At 40.9% G+C, this 17,361-nt stretch overlaps 1 protein-coding gene across 2 annotated transcripts in view; it reads right to left on the bottom strand.

The window, feature by feature from the left end:
• LOC143124509 (complement C3-like) overlaps window positions 1–17,361 on the bottom strand; it is a 73,613-nt gene that overhangs the window by 38,701 nt on the left and 17,551 nt on the right. Inside the window, exons 1-15 of one of the 2 annotated variants that reach the window (XM_076286112.1) lie at window positions 14,815–14,922; window positions 13,481–13,676; window positions 12,748–12,916; window positions 12,382–12,452; window positions 9,504–9,592; window positions 8,967–9,049; window positions 8,752–8,839; window positions 8,539–8,644; window positions 8,336–8,456; window positions 8,129–8,244; window positions 7,753–7,905; window positions 7,093–7,296; window positions 6,750–6,941; window positions 6,393–6,548; window positions 5,289–5,418 (exon numbers count right to left, since the gene is read on the bottom strand). In XM_076286112.1, coding sequence (XP_076142227.1) covers window positions 5,289–5,418; window positions 6,393–6,548; window positions 6,750–6,941; window positions 7,093–7,296; window positions 7,753–7,905; window positions 8,129–8,244; window positions 8,336–8,456; window positions 8,539–8,644; window positions 8,752–8,839; window positions 8,967–9,049; window positions 9,504–9,592; window positions 12,382–12,452; window positions 12,748–12,916; window positions 13,481–13,676; window positions 14,815–14,891 — 1,951 coding nt within the window. In that variant the 5' untranslated portion in view covers window positions 14,892–14,922. Of the gene's footprint in view, window positions 1–5,288; window positions 5,419–6,392; window positions 6,549–6,749; window positions 6,942–7,092; window positions 7,297–7,752; window positions 7,906–8,128; window positions 8,245–8,335; window positions 8,457–8,538; window positions 8,645–8,751; window positions 8,840–8,966; window positions 9,050–9,503; window positions 9,593–12,381; window positions 12,453–12,747; window positions 12,917–13,480; window positions 13,677–14,814; window positions 14,923–17,361 lie in introns of those variants that run through there. The other variant, XM_076286103.1, reaches the window with a different exon arrangement.

Below are 17,361 nucleotides of genomic sequence, written 5' to 3'. Positions count from 1 at the left end.
TAATTATGTTTTGTCCTGAGTACCATCAAGCCAGACAAAGATTTATCTCACAACTTGGTGAAATCCAGATGACATTAAATTTGAATGAAATACTGCAAAGAGAATCAGGTGAAATTTGTTTTACTTTTTTGTTTTCTTTTTTGAAGGTAACTGGGTTATTTAAAAGAATTTAGGAAAGTGTAGGATGACCATTTGATCCACACTCCAGTCCAGATGGTGGCGGTAATGCACCAAAAAGCTGGTTGCCAACCGCCATATAAAGAAGAAGAAGAAGAAGAAGAAGAAGACAGGGCGGCCAGAGCTTCTTTTGCAGCTCAAGTCGGCGGTGGTGTGTACGTACAGTGAGTGTGATACAATTAGCTAAAGAAGTTAAGGCTTAGTGTATTACCCTTAGCTAAATGAGTGTTGAACTTTGCCAAAGGAGTTAAAGGTACAGAAAAGGATTTTACGTGGTTTTAAGCCCATCATTTTTTTACATTCAACAATCATCTTCTCATCGCTATTTTTAATAATTGTGTGTGTGTGTGTAGCTCAGGCCTAGTCCTCCTAAAGTCATCTTCACCCAGTATTGAGATGGAGTTAAATATCATTAAGCAAAACCAACAAAGAAGACTATAAATGGTATAAAATGTAACAAGAGCATATTGTAAAAATGTAGAGGAGTAGAAAGTAAAGATAATTGCTGAAAAATGTAAAAGTCAAAAGTATGCAATATTGATTCTAGTAAAGTACAGATACATGGAACATTTATTTTGTCAAACCATAAAATGGTCTATAGCAATACCTGGGGGGCGCACTTAGACATCATCAGAGCTCTTTTTCATCACCTTTCTGACGCCAATTGGACTGTCAACCTCGCAAAGTGTGAGTTCGAAATAACATTTTGAGCGACTTCTCATTGGCAACAGTATTAAACCAACCAACACTATAAAATATTAAGAAGAGCTCTTTTATTTCATTGAGTTAAATCGAAACAATGTAGGCAATTATTAACCTGTCTTGTAGGCTGTTTGAGGGCCGGCCTTTATTTATATAATCCCGGCCCATAAATTTGAGGATTTACACACGTGTGTTTTAGGCATAGTGCAAGCGCTCTAAATGTTGGGCTTAAAGGTGCCATGTGTAAGAATTGAGGTAAAAATATCCAAAAAATGAGCTACACGCATCAAAAGAATGAGAAGAAATAAGGGTGATGGTGTCATTAAAAAAATGACAAGGTATAGTGCTGCAGAGATATCAACCTGAATTAGCATGCTAAATTACTAGCCACAGCCCGACAGGTGTCATAATACCAGTTTCGGCCAAGGGAGGCGGTATGCGGGCAACATAACCGCCAGCCAAACTGCAATACACGTGTCTCGGTTGTTACTCTAGGGTAGACCAACTCACTTTCTGGAGGTATACTGCTCCATCTTTTATGGAATGTGGAGTATGAATTGATTTTTTGGCAGACATAACACATGGCACCTTTAAAGGAACCGTATGTAAGAAATGTATTTCAATAAATCATAAAATGGCCCTGATATGTCGCTAGACATTAAGAAATCATGTTCATTTCAAATACTTATATCACTGACAACAGTAGTCCGGCCAGGATATTGTCATTTAAAAAGTGAAGTTGCAGCCCTCAACTGATGTTGATGTTGTCATGTTGTGTTTTGGCCTAATGCGCCACCCACCACCTATCAACTAATCATGAAGTCAGTAGTGTTTCGGCATCCGGGTTGCCAGTTCTGCCAGTCAGAGGGGAGGGGGAGGGGATACACCGCTCTACAGTAATTTGAAAGTGATTGTAGTACCAGTTCTGGCCACAATCTTACATATGGTTCCTTTAAGTACGGAAAAATGTCTGACCTGCAAGTTCACCAAGTTTGTATTGTTTCAGGTAGGGTTCATGTCTATTCATACTGACTAACATTTAAAAATGTAAAAAATAAATAAATGTATATATATAGTCCCACCTGACTATAAGTCGAAGGAACAGCCAAATAGGGGTGAACGATTTTGGAAAAAAATCTAATTGCGATTTTTCTCACCAATATTGCGATTGCGATGCGATATGCGATTATTTTTAAGCTCTTTATCTTCTGTCTTATTCAACAAAGACAAGCAATATATTATTCTATAGTATGACCAACACAAAATTAGATACGTTAAACATAAACTGTTCTTTCCTGGAGCCCAGGCCTATGTCATGATGGCATTAGGTCATTGAATAGGATTTATGAATGAAATATTTTTTATTTAACTACTTTAATCACATTAGTAGACCTATATTAGTTGAACTTCCAGCCTTGTAAACATTTAATGATTCTGATTCGTTTCTATTTCATGTAGATATGACCTTCTTTCCTTAGTTAACAAATAGGTCTACATGTAGTGGCACTGACACGGCTTCTCCTTGTCCTGTGCTCTCCATACACGCGCGCGCACGCACACACACAGACCCGCTCCTCTCCTCTGTAGGCTACTTGCACGTGAATCGGAACAAACTACTGTAGATTGTTGTAGCGCAAATAAATGCGACCGAATGACCGTTCGGCTCGGTGTTAACTAAAGGTTAGCATCATCAACACCGCAGCGCAATACGCATGCATGCAAATTAACTAGTTTGTTCATATCACAACAAAGCCAATCGCGGATACAAAACTCTTTAAACAGGCAAAGTTATCAGCATGTATGTAGCCTAGAGCCTTAGCTGGTAAGCTAATGTTAGAACAGCTGGGTTTTTGGTGGTTAGCTGTGTCAACAACTTGCGGATAACATTATGCATCAATTCATGTGAGATTAAATGTTTGTGCCGCCAACATCGCAAATGTCCCCACTGTCACTGTACTCCAGTAAACAAAGTCCCCAGTGCACAGGTGAATGGCTGCTGTGCAGCCTAAACAGTCGTGGAGTTTACCAGCCAGAGTAGCAGCACAGGGGAATTATGAACTAGAACCAGGGACATGGTAGGTTCAAAGGTAATTAAGAGGTTTATTTTTAACCAAAGTAGCTCTACTGATCAGACCTTTCTTGACACTGTTAGCTGGTCCTCTTGTTTACGTTTTTTGCTTCTTCAGTGGTCGGTGAGAAGAGTCATTGGCGCGTCGGCAAGCGCAAGTATAATACGTTTTGGTGACTTCACATATTACAAATCGCAGCCTTTGCGGTTTGGAAATCGTGTTTCATCATATTGCGATATTATCGCAAATGCAATAAATCGTTCAGCCCTACAGCCAAACTATGAAAAAGTGTAACTTATACTTACACTTTTATAGTTACTTACAGTTAAGTGTATCTCTGATCAATACACATAAAGTAAGCTATACCTACACTATCGGTCAAAAGTTTGGGGTCACTTGTCGATTCCACTTATAGACAGAATACCAGCTGAGATCAGTTGCATTGTTTTTTTTTAATTAGGACAGCAGTTCTCAGATTACATTATGTGCTTACATAAATGCAAAAGGGTTCTCAAGAAAGAAATGGCTGATCTTTAATGCAATATCTACATTGCCCATTACCAAAAACCATTCGTCCAGTGTTCCAAACCTTTACTAATCTGATATCATTTTAAAAGGCTAACTGATCTCAACTGGTGTTCTGTCTTTCAAAGTGACCATAAACTGTTGACCAGTATTATATGCTTAGCTCAAAATAAGTAGACCAACAGTACACTTCCCTAAACTTGTTTTTGTAAAGGGCAAGCTCAGACAACTCCAGCCTTTCACTGATATTGTCCAAGTGACATTACATGACACTTGGTGGCCAGCTATTGTGAGACGAAGGGACACATTTCGCCCAGAAATCATTCTGCTGTGGATGGTAATAATAAGACTGGAGGTAAGAGAGAGTTCACAGATCAATTAGACAAATAGGAGAAGCCTCATATCATGCTAGCGCCGCAGACAGCATGGAGTTCTAGCCATCTTTGGTAATGTTTGACCGACATAGTAACAAAGGGAGGTTTTTTTGGGGGATAAATCACTTACTGTATGTTGAAGAAAAAATTGAACTTCCTTTCCTTTCCTCTGTCAAGTGGCTATGGCATAATCTCCATAGAGGCTGTTTAGGTGTGTTGGTGGTGTGTACCCAAGGGCGTAGGTTTGGTCTGAGCTTTGGTGGGGACACTACCCACTACCCCCCCGAATATGTCAAATGATTAAAATGTGCTACTGTCCAACTACTATCCATGATTAAAATGTGCTACTGTCCAACTTGATCTAACTACACTGTGTAGCCTACATAATCTGATTTTAATATGTAGGCTACAGATATGTAGGCTATATTTAACATTTATTTTCTATTTTCTTGGTCTGTTATGAAATCATGCCCATTTAAGCACAGCTCAGTTTTAAGAAACTTAAATACATGCATGCTTAGCATTTTGTGAAAAGAAATCAAACAAACATGAGCTGCCTGTATATTCTCTGATTCTAATATTTACAGATATCTAGGCGATGTAAGCACAGCTCAGTTTTAAGAAACTTAAATACATGCATGCTTAGCATTTTGTGAAAAGAAATCAAACAAACATGAGCTGCCTGTATATTCTCTGATTCTAATATTACAGATATCTAGGCGATGTAAGCACAGCTCAGTTTTAAGAAATGCAGCCGAAAGACCATGTTGAATTTTGCTATAATTTATTTCAAAACCGGATTACTCTGGAACAGCTAACTATACACGGGAATGCATTACACCTTTGTGTTCGGTAAGGTCTGCTGTTTATTCTGATATATGGTTTGTCATGTGTTGCGTGAAGAGTGTGTAGGATTACGATATTCCACCGAGACGAATGGATGTGGAGATGGGCGCAGAGCATAATTATTACATCTCTTGAAGTTATTTTTCTCGCGAACTGTTTATCACAGCAAACAGTGGCTAGCTAGCACCGTTTAAAAACTGAGAAAATGCTCTTTCATGTGACACATGTGTGATGAGTAGCCTACTTCTCGAGGAGTTCAACAGAGAAGAATGGGTGAATTTGGACGCACTTCATGCTTGTAGTGAAGTAAAGATGAAGCGCTGCATGCTGCGCAGGAGACTGCGGCTCACTGGTAGTTATTATAGGTAACTTCAAATCACCGCGATTTACCCTTATAGGCTACTGCACATTACAAGATCTGTACGAGATGATCCGCAGCACTGAAGTGAGAAATGATTTAACTCTTTGTGTAGCGCATGTGAGCGCTTTTTTCCCCATTTCAACCTGAATATTGGTGGGGACATTTCAGTCGTAATTTGACATTGGTGGGGACACGTCCTTCGGCCCCCACGCAAATCTACGCCCCTGTGTGTACCTTGGCGTGATTCAGTTCCTCCAGCGGTGCTTGACTGGAAGACGAGGCCGGCGTCAAAGAACACCCCCATGCTGTCCTTACCACTGCCTGCTGTGCATCCTGTGTCATACTTCTCAATGACATCCCAGATCTGTGTTGAGACATAGACAAACAAACAAACAAATCAAAACAGTTAGTGCGAGAGGGAGAGAAAACCAGAGAAAAAAATCTTGGTAGTCGAATGAGCTCCTGTCTGGGATGCAGCCATAGTATTAAACAATAACATGGGACTTAAAGGAAAATTCCGGTATTTAGCACTTTGAGTCCCTTTTCTGGTTTGTTTTGGATGAACTAGAGTGGTGGACACCGAAATTTTGACGATTGGTCCTGTCTCGACTTTTCTGACTCATTTTGAATCGCCTTTACTGCTTCAGAGTGGCTGCAACAGGGATGCACAAACATGTCCTAAAACAACCCTTAACGTTTTCAAAACTGTGCAACTCACCGAGTGGTTAGTGGTGTTCGTTGATTATTAAAATCAAATATATCGTCGCAATGTATGATTTCCAGCCGTCTTTTTTGCTATTGTGGAACTATTTTTTCAGACACCTTACAACCGCGTATAAACTTCCGCTCAATATTTGAGCCTGAAGCATAGACGGTGGTGCAGTAATATCAACGTGCAATGAGTCTTCCAACAGAAATCAATGGGATTTTACAAAATGCCAAATAAAACACAACAGAAACTGTATTTCGCTATGCTACTTGTTTTGGAACACCAACGAACACCACTAACCACTCGGTGAGTTGCACAGTTTTGAAAATGAACGTTAAGGGTTGTTTTAGGACATGTTTGTGCATGCCTGTTGCAGCCACTCTGAAGTAGTCAAAGGCGATTCGAAACGAGTCAGACAGGACAATATTTTGGTGTCCACCACTCTAGTTCATCCAAAACAAACCAGAAAAGGGACTCAAAGTGCTAAATACCGGAATTTTCCTTTAATCTGAGACTACCGTGGTAATTCTAATAGAGAAAGCTCCCTAGTCTGCTGGGTGTGCTTAATGAGAAAGGACCCTGGTGATACACAAATACTGATTATCTATGTGTTGACAAAATGTTGTCACCTTGGTCTGGGTGAGTCTGTGTTTGTTGTTGAGGACGTAGACTCCCTTATCCACGGCCACCAGACCCACTCTGGCCCCTGGGTCTCCGGTGATGGTCAGGCTGAAGCGCTCACGAGGCGAGTAGACTGCAACAGGGCGAGATGGCTCCACTTTCAGCTGAAAGAGTAGGGGGGAGAGGGGATGTGACAAGTGTTGCTCAGCTTGTAAAGGAAACATTTACTAACAACACAATCACCAGGGGTTCAGTAATACAGGGAACACACATGCTGAAGAATTTATATAACCACTACTGTGCAGTTGAGTCACTTTGGATACAACTTTGTGATAAATGTAAAAAATAAAGGGAAAGATATGTACCGTTCCCATGCAGGTGTCCTTCACGTCCACCCAGACTGAGTCAGACACCACTTCAGTAGAGCCCACATGATAGTAGGCCACGATACGGAAGGAGGGGACCATGTCCTTGGTCACTGGTAAGGACAACGTCACAAGATTCTGGCCCTGTCTCTTGAACCTCTCAGCTTGCACAAGTTGCCCTTTAGTTAGGATCTGTTGGAGATAGAATTCAGCACACACACACACACACACACGCAGGATTAGTTATAGAGATAGAGTAGATAGAATATATGCACACATGTAATTCAAATCTTGTGTTTCTGTTTGTGTGTGTGCATGTGCATGTGAAAATGAAAACACCTACTAGGTAAGTGAAGTCATTATTCTGGGCTCCAGGACTTCCTCCCAAGTTCAGGTTGACCTTGAGCTGATCTCCGATGGTCAGCTCTGCTGCATCCACACCAACGTGCAGATAATTCTTGGAACCTCCCTTGGACACATACGGTAATGCTCTCATGTCTGCTCTAGCCTGTTGAGCATCTTTGAGACCAGGGGCCTTTGTCATCACCTATAAAGTACAAACAAAACAAAAAACAAACACACGATCACCTCAAATGTGTGCTTGTGATTTATAATGGGCATAGGACTGTGCAGTGAGTAACCTTCACCTTCTACCAGTCTTTAGAACTGAGCTAGTAACTGCTGCTAGCACATATTTGTTCTGTCCTCCCTGATAACATGCCTACTTCCTTTGCTAACGCTGGAGTATTGAGCCCAGTGTTACCCAAAGGACATGGAGAGTCTGTAACAAAAACTTGATGATGTAATTATCTACGTTTCAAACATGAATTTTGTGAATTTTCCCCAGCCTTTGCAGGTTGCCCATTGAAAGGTACTGTTGAGGAGGGTTGTAGAAATGTGACTCAACAGTGATGCAGGAGAACTATGAATCCTGTACAACAATTAAATTACATACAACAAAATACTGTAACTATACAGGCAACCACTGTCACCTAAGACTTACAATGATTGGCAGTTGGGAAGCCCCACCCTGCGTGTTGATGGTGGCTTTGGCCATGCCGTTGGAGCGAGTGGAGCTCATCACTGATTGACCAGCTGCCGTCACCTCCACATCCACTTTGTCAGCAGGTGAGTTGTCTGGATTGGTCACCAAGACCTGTAGGGGGCCAAGCAGATTTATACACACAAGCAAACAAATTACAGATTATAGATAGATTGTATTAGTTGGCAGTCACCAGTGGACAAAGACAAATTATTTGTGTCTGTTCTGAATCAGACTGCCTTTAGTATTTTTAGTATTTAGTACTTAGTATTTCAGTACATTTCAGAGCATTTCAGCAGAAGGGACTACACAAATCTAATGGTAACATTTATCTTACCGAAACATCAAAGGGCATCCCTGGCTTGAAGTATTTGGGTGTCCTCTTGAAGTGAATGGTGTATGGGGAAGTGACTATCGGTATGCCTCTCTTGTGGGCTTCCACCATCTCACTGCCTGGGAAACAACCATACAGTCAGTCAGACATACAGACAGGTGGAAAGATAGACAGATAGACAGATAGATAGATAGATAGATAGATGTTTACCTGTCTCTGTTAGGACACTAACAGACACATAGAGGGAGGATCCGACCAGCTCGTTGATGTTGGGGAAGGTTTTTGTGATGTGCTCTTTCGTCAGTACTGCTTTGCCTTTCCCGTCTCTTATCTGTAAGTGCATCGTATACACCATCACACTGTGGGTCTGCAGTGGTGTGTGTGTGGGTGTGTGTGTGTGTGTGTGTCCTCACCTCTACCCTCTGCAGTGACGCTGCCAAACTTCTCTTCTCATTCTCATTGGTACTGACTCCAAACGCCACAAATCCAACTCCAGTCACCTCCTTTCCATACAAATACCTTACACACAAAAACATGTTGCCCATTACAAAGACTAAAAAGTCACCAATGGCTGAAAAAAGAACAAAAGTGGAAAAAAGAGGCCCCTAATTCTGCATGCAACCAACCTGGCAACAATGTCAACTGTCATGTCTTGATCGTCAACATAGAAGAAGGCTTTTCCTGGGGTCAAGGACACTTCAAAGCTGGGTAGAACTACATAATAAAACCAGATAGGTAAAAGAGAAAAAGAAAGAAATGTTATATTTCAGATATTTATTTTTTATCTAATCTGTTTGACTGTAAATGCTATGCATCATTTGTCCACTAGATGGCTACTTACCATATTCTTTGACCTCAAAGTCAGCAGTGAAGTTTCTCTGAGGTGTAGCAACAAATCTTGTTACCACCTTCCATGTTCCAAAGCTTTCAGATGAGAAGAATGGGGGTTTTGTATTAATTTGTTCTCTATTCAGCATTTATTTGTATTTGTATTGTATTCAATATGCACTTCTGTCAACAATTCTAGGGCAATTTAAAAAAGGTAGAGTACACTTAAGCTTCATATTAATGTCACATCACTTTTTTAATTTTGGAAAATTAAAAGTTAGTTCTTACCAAAATGTGACCGAAATACAATTGAATATCAGTTGACTAGTTCTGTATCAATTCAAATCTGGCAGTGACGCCACGGAAAATGCATCTAAATTAGCAACTATTTTGGGAAACGCACCCCAGATAGACAAACTACTTAATTAGGCTGACCTAAAGTAAACTATTAGATATCATAAACCTGATATTTTAGTAATTTAGTAAGAAAAGAAGCTTTTAATACGTCAATGGGGTCAATGCCAATCCACGTTTCATGTAGACGACTTACCTGACAAGTTCAGGCAGCTTGTGTTCTCCAGACTTGATTCCTCCTTTTGGATAGATGACCTCTTTGCTGATTGTTATTCCATCTGGAGTCTGTGAAGGTTAAACAATTTGCTTCACTTCCTTTCTGCAAATGCTGTTTTATTTGTATTTACATTCATGTCCATATTATATTTGTCTGTGGTAATGCTCTGCCAGCCCAACAGCATGCGCTGTAGTGGAATAAGTAACCACAAATCACCAGCTAGTTTGTATATTACTGATATTACCCTCCTGTTGGGTTGTGCTCCTCTGGGGTGCGTTTCCCAAAAGCATAGTTGCTAATCTGTGAAAATTGCATTGCAACCAACAAAGTGGCTAACTTAGTTAGCAACTATGCTTTTGGGAAACGCACCCCTGTGTAGTAAGTGAACACACTGAGTGTCCAGAGTCAGCAGTTATTACAGGTGGACCAAACACACCCTTACCACTACCCAGGCCCGGATCTAGGCTGCTCCCCCCGACACACACACACACACACACAGCATTTACACTATGCAACAAAACCGCTCAGGTAAAACCCTTATTTAATAGCAAACATGACATATTACATAGAACTGTTAATCATAGAACTGATTTTAATATTTACAGATATCTAGGCTATATTTAACATTTATTTTCTATGTGGCCTGTTATGAAATCATGTATTGAACAATTTAAGCACAGTTCAGCTTTAAGAAACTCAAATAGTCTACATGCATGCTTAGCATTTTGTGATCATTAAGGCTACTTTGACAAACTCTTAGCCAGCTGATTTGAATATTTACAGATATCTAGGCGATATTTGTAACATTTATTTTGTATTTGGCCTATTATGAAATCATGTATTGAACAATTTAAACACACTGTTAAACCTGAAGCCCAATTTTGGAGACATGCATTAAGACATTGCTGCAAATGTAAAACCGGATTACTCTGGAATGTCTAACTGTACAGGGGAATTCTTTACACCTTTGTATTCGGTAGACACCCGTGGCACCCAATAAATAGCCTGACTAGCACCACCACTTACCAAACGTTAATTTTCTCGTATTTGAAAAAAATGCCCAGTTCCGTTTATTGGGTGTCACGGATGTCTATCAAATGCGTTTGTGCATAGCTCATCATCGTCTTGCTTTCCCCCTTGTTCTGTGATTGGTCCCCTATCTCAGGCGAAAATTTGCTCCATGGTTTCCAGGCTGCCTTAGCAGCGTGAATCAATCGCGCGCAAGGCAGCATGGGAACACCCAGGCTATCAGCAGAGGGTTGAAGCAAGGGGGCAGGCGAATTCCCGGAAGTAGAAGAATCGACGTAGGCTGGAGGGACCACCTCTCTGCTAACTCCCATAGAAGTCCATTCATTGTAGGATTTTTTTGAAATACCATAACTTCATATAACATATATCCTGTGCCGATATTGTAGCTTCTGTGTAATCCATATAAACACTACAAAGGCAAAACAGACTCCACTACCTCGTCCGTAACGTTGGTTACCCGTAAGAAGAACGGTTAGCTTGTTCGGTTGGAGGGAAGCTAGCTTTGACGTAATCTCTCTTTCGCGCCGTAGGGAGATAACCGTATTGTTTGGATAAGAAGCTCAGTCCACCTTACTGTCTATGACGGTAACTCATAAGCAAAACCTAGCATACACGACCGTATGTTAAGGTAAAGCATTACACAGAGGGAACGTAATAATAATAAAAAAGTAAACCTAATTTTTTTAAAAAGGGCACTAATCATTTCAGAGGTTTTCAATGGATTGACCGTAGGTCGGAAAAGTGGAAAGAAGATTAGCTTCAAGGCTATAACTTTGTTTTGTTTTAGCATGACTGTTTTTGAAGATGATCATGTATGGTAGCTTCAACATTAACTCGACTTGGTGAGGATGATATTAATAATAATACATAAATAAATGTTTAACTTTGATGACTTTGAAGGCGAAGGAAGTGTGAGAAGAATTTCTGTGTAGCCTATCTATCATATGAGTTACAAGATTCAGTTCGATGGCTAACGTCACGAAGTTAAGTGTGAGTCTGCGCAGTACTGGGGGGACCAACTGAAAAATCGTTCTATTTGACTCAGTGCCCTCCCATTGAAAACAACGGAGTCTGTTCGTCCATTTCTTTTACTGTCTATGGGTTGAAGAGGCGCATTGAGCGCATTGAGTGTTCCCATAATTCCATGCCAGTTGATGTTAATGCAGTAGCCTAATATTAGATTACCCTGGCCTGCAGGCTGTTAATAAAATAATTTTTAATGTTTTCACATGTAATGGGTCCTATGTAGTCGTGTGTTTTTTATTTGAAATTGTAATCTGTAACTACTAAACCACTTCGGTGCCTCAGGCCCTTTGCATAAACAATTGAAGTCACCCTTAATGTGTATTGCATGTATCAGAGCTAATTCATCCTGGGCCAAAAGACGTCGGCCAAAGTTTATCAGTTTGGGGCCTGCGCTCTCGCACCTGGGCCCACTATTGGTTTGTTACGTCACTGAACACTACAGTTAAATGTATTTATTTAAACCAGCAACAAGAATCTATATTACATCTAGTAGCCTATAACCTTTATGGAAATATAGCTAAGCCCTCTCTACTGAAGTATGAAACAGCAAGTGATGCACTCAGTGTGGAGGGGAACGCTGCTGCTCCGGTATTTATACTATCCAACCAGCAAATCAGCACCCTCAAAATACAGACGGAACGAATTAGAAAAGTGTGATTCAATAGCTGTCAATTAAAATTGACCAATTAGGTGGGGCAGAAGAAATATTTGGGGGGGCATTGCCCCTCCCAGCCCTATTCTAGATCCGGCCACCACACACACACACACGCACACACACACAAATAGCTGGTTGTAAACATACCATGATCTCCACAGAAATGCCACTTTCTACTGGGTGCAGGGCAGGATTGAGTGAGAACACTCTGTACATAACTAGAGAGACACACAAATAAACAACAACAACAAGCATAACACAATAAGTAAACACAGGCCTAGTGAATGAATATAAAAATAGACAAACAACAACACCATTATTGGCATTATTTTAAATAAATAGCAACTATGAAATAATGTATTGAGGGGGACAACATGCATAACAATGACTTTAAAACAATCTGTGAATAAAAAGTGAATAATAATGAACAAAACTACTGTATCTTCCCACACCTGTGCTTGAAGGTCTACACACAATCTACTGTATTATTAATTCATGCAAATATAGACTCACCTGTGCTTGAAGGTGTGTATATGGTCTTGTCTGTCTGCACAAATATGTATCCAGACTGGAAGGAGACCAGCACCACTTTCTCCACCAGGTGACCTGTGAATTTGGCCTGCAGGTAGACGTACTGGTTCAGGGACTCATCATCGTCGAAGGTTCCTTCTTTGTTGGGGATCTGAGGGACAGGAGAGACAATGAGAGACTAGGTTAAACAGGTGCATAGCTCCAGTGCAATTTTGATTTTGCGATGAGAATTCTCAATCTAACCATATGAAAGGGCAGAAACCAGCCCAGCACTAAACTCCGAGCGTGGTAAACAAAATCGGATATTTCAGGCACCAAACTCCGAGCGTGGTAAACAAAATCAGATATTTCAGGCACCAAACTCCAAGCGTGGTAAACAAAAACGGATATTTCAGGCACCAAACTCTGAGTGTGGTAAACAAAATCGGATATTTCAGGCAGTAGCCCTGGTAAGAACCAAACCAGATTTTGTTCAAATCTACACACCTATGGCTAATGAAAAATGTAAGGTTCATTTATCAAATGTTATTTTGAAGCATTAAAAAACATTGTTGTTTTAGAATTTTTGGACGAAATGGGTGATAAATGGAGGTGTTACGATATAAAAGAAAAAAACATAGGTTAACAATGTTGTTGTAATTAATTAAGTATACAAAAAACATATGGGTGAGAGGAGTGGAGAAGAGAAAACAGGAGAGGAGGTCTGATGCCACACCGTGATGTCTGCCAGCACCATGTACTGGTTGGCTTGGTTGAGAGTGACAGTTGTGCTGGCTAACTCCACGTTCTTCTTCGGGTAGTTCATCACCGTGATCTTCACGTTCTGGTCTGCTCCAGTGTAGTCCTGGGCCTCCACAAACACCTTCTCAGGGGTGTTCACCCTCAGGAGGTTAGGAGCCGATAACACGAAGCTGAGGGGGTCAGAGTTGAAAGGTCAAAGGTTAACCAGTGACACAACTATACAAGAGGTAGGAGGGTTCATCTTGGAGTCCCAATGGAGTTTTAGATCACAGAATTAAAAGCCACATAATGCAAGTATGCATTTGCACCCATACAGTAGGCCGTAATGTTTATACGATATGCAGCTGAGGTCCTGATTGACTCTTCATTTTGTCTTGCATATAAGCAATTATATGTCACACACTCTAAAGCACATTACATGCATGCACACAGTCTCACACTCTCTCTCTCTCTCTCTCTCTCTCTCACACACACAGACACACACACACAAACAAACACACACACACACACGGTTATATAACAGAGCTGTTTCACAATATCTAGCCGTTCCTCCCACTTACCCAGAGTTTTCCCTGTTGCCAACTTGTTGCCTGTTGCCAACTTGGCCCCCAGAACTATATTATTTGTGCTCTGTGCGGGTTTGTGTGTGTTTGTATATGTGTGTGTGTGTGTGTGCACATATGTATTAATCTGTATGCAAATATGTATGTGTGTCTGTTTGTGTGTGTGTGTGAGAGAGAGAGAGTACCCATGTGTGTGTGTGTGTGTGTGTGTGTGTGTGTGTGTGTGTGTGTGTGTGTGTGTGTGTGTGTGTGTGTGTGTGTGTGTGTGTGTGTGTGTGCGTGCGTGCGTGCATGCGTGCGCGCAAGAGACATGCTGACCCAACTCTATGGAAAACTCCATTATTGATTATGTACATAGTGTCATGAATCACATATGAAACTCCATTATTGATTATGTACATTGTGTCATGAATCACATTGTGTACACAGAATTTGGATTTGTCATAAACTCTAGAGTTGTACAGGTACAGTAGTTTATAAAACAACAGTAAACTGACTATCTTACAGGCTATATTAACCCTCACACTGTGGTCATAACATCGACATCTTATAACTTATTCCCTGCTACATATTGTTCACAACACACACACACGCACACACATACATACTCATGCATACAAACACACTTTTCCACTGAATGCTTTCTAATACAATCATACAATCTATATCTACTACAAGTCTTGCAAGTTTTCCACAAATAAACACAGGTTTTCCACATATAAAAAAAACAAAACAGGCTACTCACAGTGGGTCACATGTTGAGAGAGCGGGGAGAGAGAGAGCCACAGCGGCCACACACACCACCACCAGGTCCACACACATCCTGTACTACCTGTCTGATCCTGGGTCTGTGCAGTAAAGTGTCTGAACTCAACCCCCAGACGGCCTTATATCCATACCAGCCTCCCTCCCTTCCCTCCCTTTCTCCCTTCCTCCCTCACTCACAGACACCCACCCACCTGCACTCACCCCCCTTTCCCGTAAGAGTGATTGGGCAACCTGGGCCAGTCTATGGGGGGGGGGGGGGAAAGTTATTAGGAAATCTTTGTACAGCCAGGAGCAAAAGAGAAAATAAGGTGAAGAGGGTTACAGCATGTTCTTTCTTTCACTCTTTCTCCATCTTGCTGTGCGATTTGAAGTGTCTGTGTGTGCGTGTGTCTGTGTGTGTGTGAGAGAGAGAGAGTGTGTGTTTGTGTGTGTGTGTGTGTGTGTGTGTGTGTGTGTGTGCGTGCGTGTGTGCGTGTGTGTATGTGCATGTCTATGTGTGTGTGTGTGTGTGAGTGTGTGTGTGGTGGCGGGGGAGAGAGAGAAAGGGGATAGTCAGAGAGAGAGAGAGAGAGAGAGAGAGAGAGAGAGAGAGAGAGAGAGATGAGGGAGTTCACCTTTGACCTGGCTTGGAACATCCAAACAGTTCAAAATAAACAGAGCAGTTGTGTAAGGACACTGACGGGAAACCGGGAGGTGGACAGCACTTCATGTGTTTTAGTGTCTCTCATGATTACAACAGTATTCAAGTCTGTTTTCTGTTTGCCTAGTATCTAAAATATATACCTACTGGGAGACATGATTTGTGATTCATGTTTATGATTATTATTATCAGGTGACTAATATTTATTATATTTTAAATGCTTTGGTAGCCTGGGTGTTCCCATGCTGCCTTGCGCGCGATTTGATTCACGCTGCTAAGGCAGCCTGGAGACCATCGAGCAAATTTTCGCCTGAGATAGGCGACCAATCACAGAACAAGGGGGAAAGCAAGACGATGATGAGCTATGCACAGACGCATTTGATAGACATCCGTGGCACCCAATAAATGGATCTGGGCATTTTTTTCAAATAAGACAAAATGAACGTTTGGTTCCCAGACCACGTCTCATTGAGAAGTGGTGGCGCTAGCCAGGCTAATGCTTTGGGGCAGTATGCAGGCCTATTCAGTAAAAAATAAAGCCTACCCTTGATGACAGTCTTAATTGTCAAAATTTTCCACTTTTATGTTTACATTTATTCTTTTAGCACCCTTATCCAAAGCGACTTACAGAATGAGAAATAACACTCAGAATGAGTGGTAACACTTTACTGAATTCATGCATTAATTAATTCATGATTTATGTATTACTTGATTCCTTAATATCTCATGAATCATCAGAAATTTACATGAGATCATATTCTGTTATTTGTGACCTCATACAGTACATGAACAACACATCAACTAAAGCATTAAGTATGGTGGGCACATCATTATGATTTATTAAGAATGATCATGATAATTTCTTTTTCTGCCAAAAATGTGGTCATCGCTACTCAAATTCAGATTTGAGCACAACTTGTGCAGTTCTCTAAACACATGCCATTGTTAACACTTTAGTTGAGAGGCCACAAACATGATGAACTCATGAGCAATTAACCTTACATTCATGTAATCATGATGATCATGCTTAATAAATCATAAATCATAATGATGTACCCATCGTACCCAGGGGAGCAGGAGGCACGGGGGACGTGGGGGTTATGTCCCACGCAGTGCTGAAGAGACGGCCGTCGTCCCCCTCACTTTTGATAAGGAAAAAAAGCCTTATATACGCTAAATAAATAATAACCTATAGGGTTTGCGCTAACTATGTAAAACTCCCCATTAACAGCATCACATCACTAACCACAGCCATCTACAGTACTGTAAGACTGCACAATCTCATATTCACTCTGTTGGTTATCTGAAGCCAGTTTGTCTACTAACAACCATCATTAGAGATGCTTTTCGTTTGGAGCGGCATACTGGTAGGCCATCAAAAGCATAACATTTTCGGTTTGGTTTGGGATCTAATTTACTTTTGGACTGTTTGATTATATTGCTAAATGTTGGGACTGATGGGCACTGAACTCTGGGAGATATTTGATGGTTCACTGTTATGTTTCATGCAGTTGAAAAAGTGTCAGGATTTCCACCGCTGTTTATTGCGAGACAAGGCAGCCATTCATTGAATAGGGGTTGTGCTGTAATAGAAACCTTTTTGCGTAGCCAAGTAGCCTAAATTGAGTTATTGTTTAATTATGCATGATTTAGTAGGCTACTTTTTATTAAATTCGTAGGCTGGAATGCCTTGAGTCACGCAACAATTAAATGTAGTAGGCTTCAGCCTCTGGCAATTAGCTCGAAAGGGGCGGCAAGACAATGAGCTTGAGAACGTGTGTTGGAGACCCATGGTAGGAAAACGACTTTATTAATCCAACCAACAATATAATAAAATATTAAGAAGAGGTGTTATTTCATCGACTTAAATCGAAGCAATGTCTT

Source organism: Alosa pseudoharengus, unplaced genomic scaffold, assembly GCF_046254945.1.
Source record: "Alosa pseudoharengus isolate Yale_2024_CS ecotype anadromous, Long Island Sound unplaced genomic scaffold, YU_APseudo_1.1 YU_APseudo_1.1_scf_1, whole genome shotgun sequence".
NCBI lineage: Eukaryota > Metazoa > Chordata > Actinopteri > Clupeiformes > Clupeidae > Alosa > Alosa pseudoharengus.
This window is presented reverse-complemented; position numbering and strand designations above follow the sequence as displayed.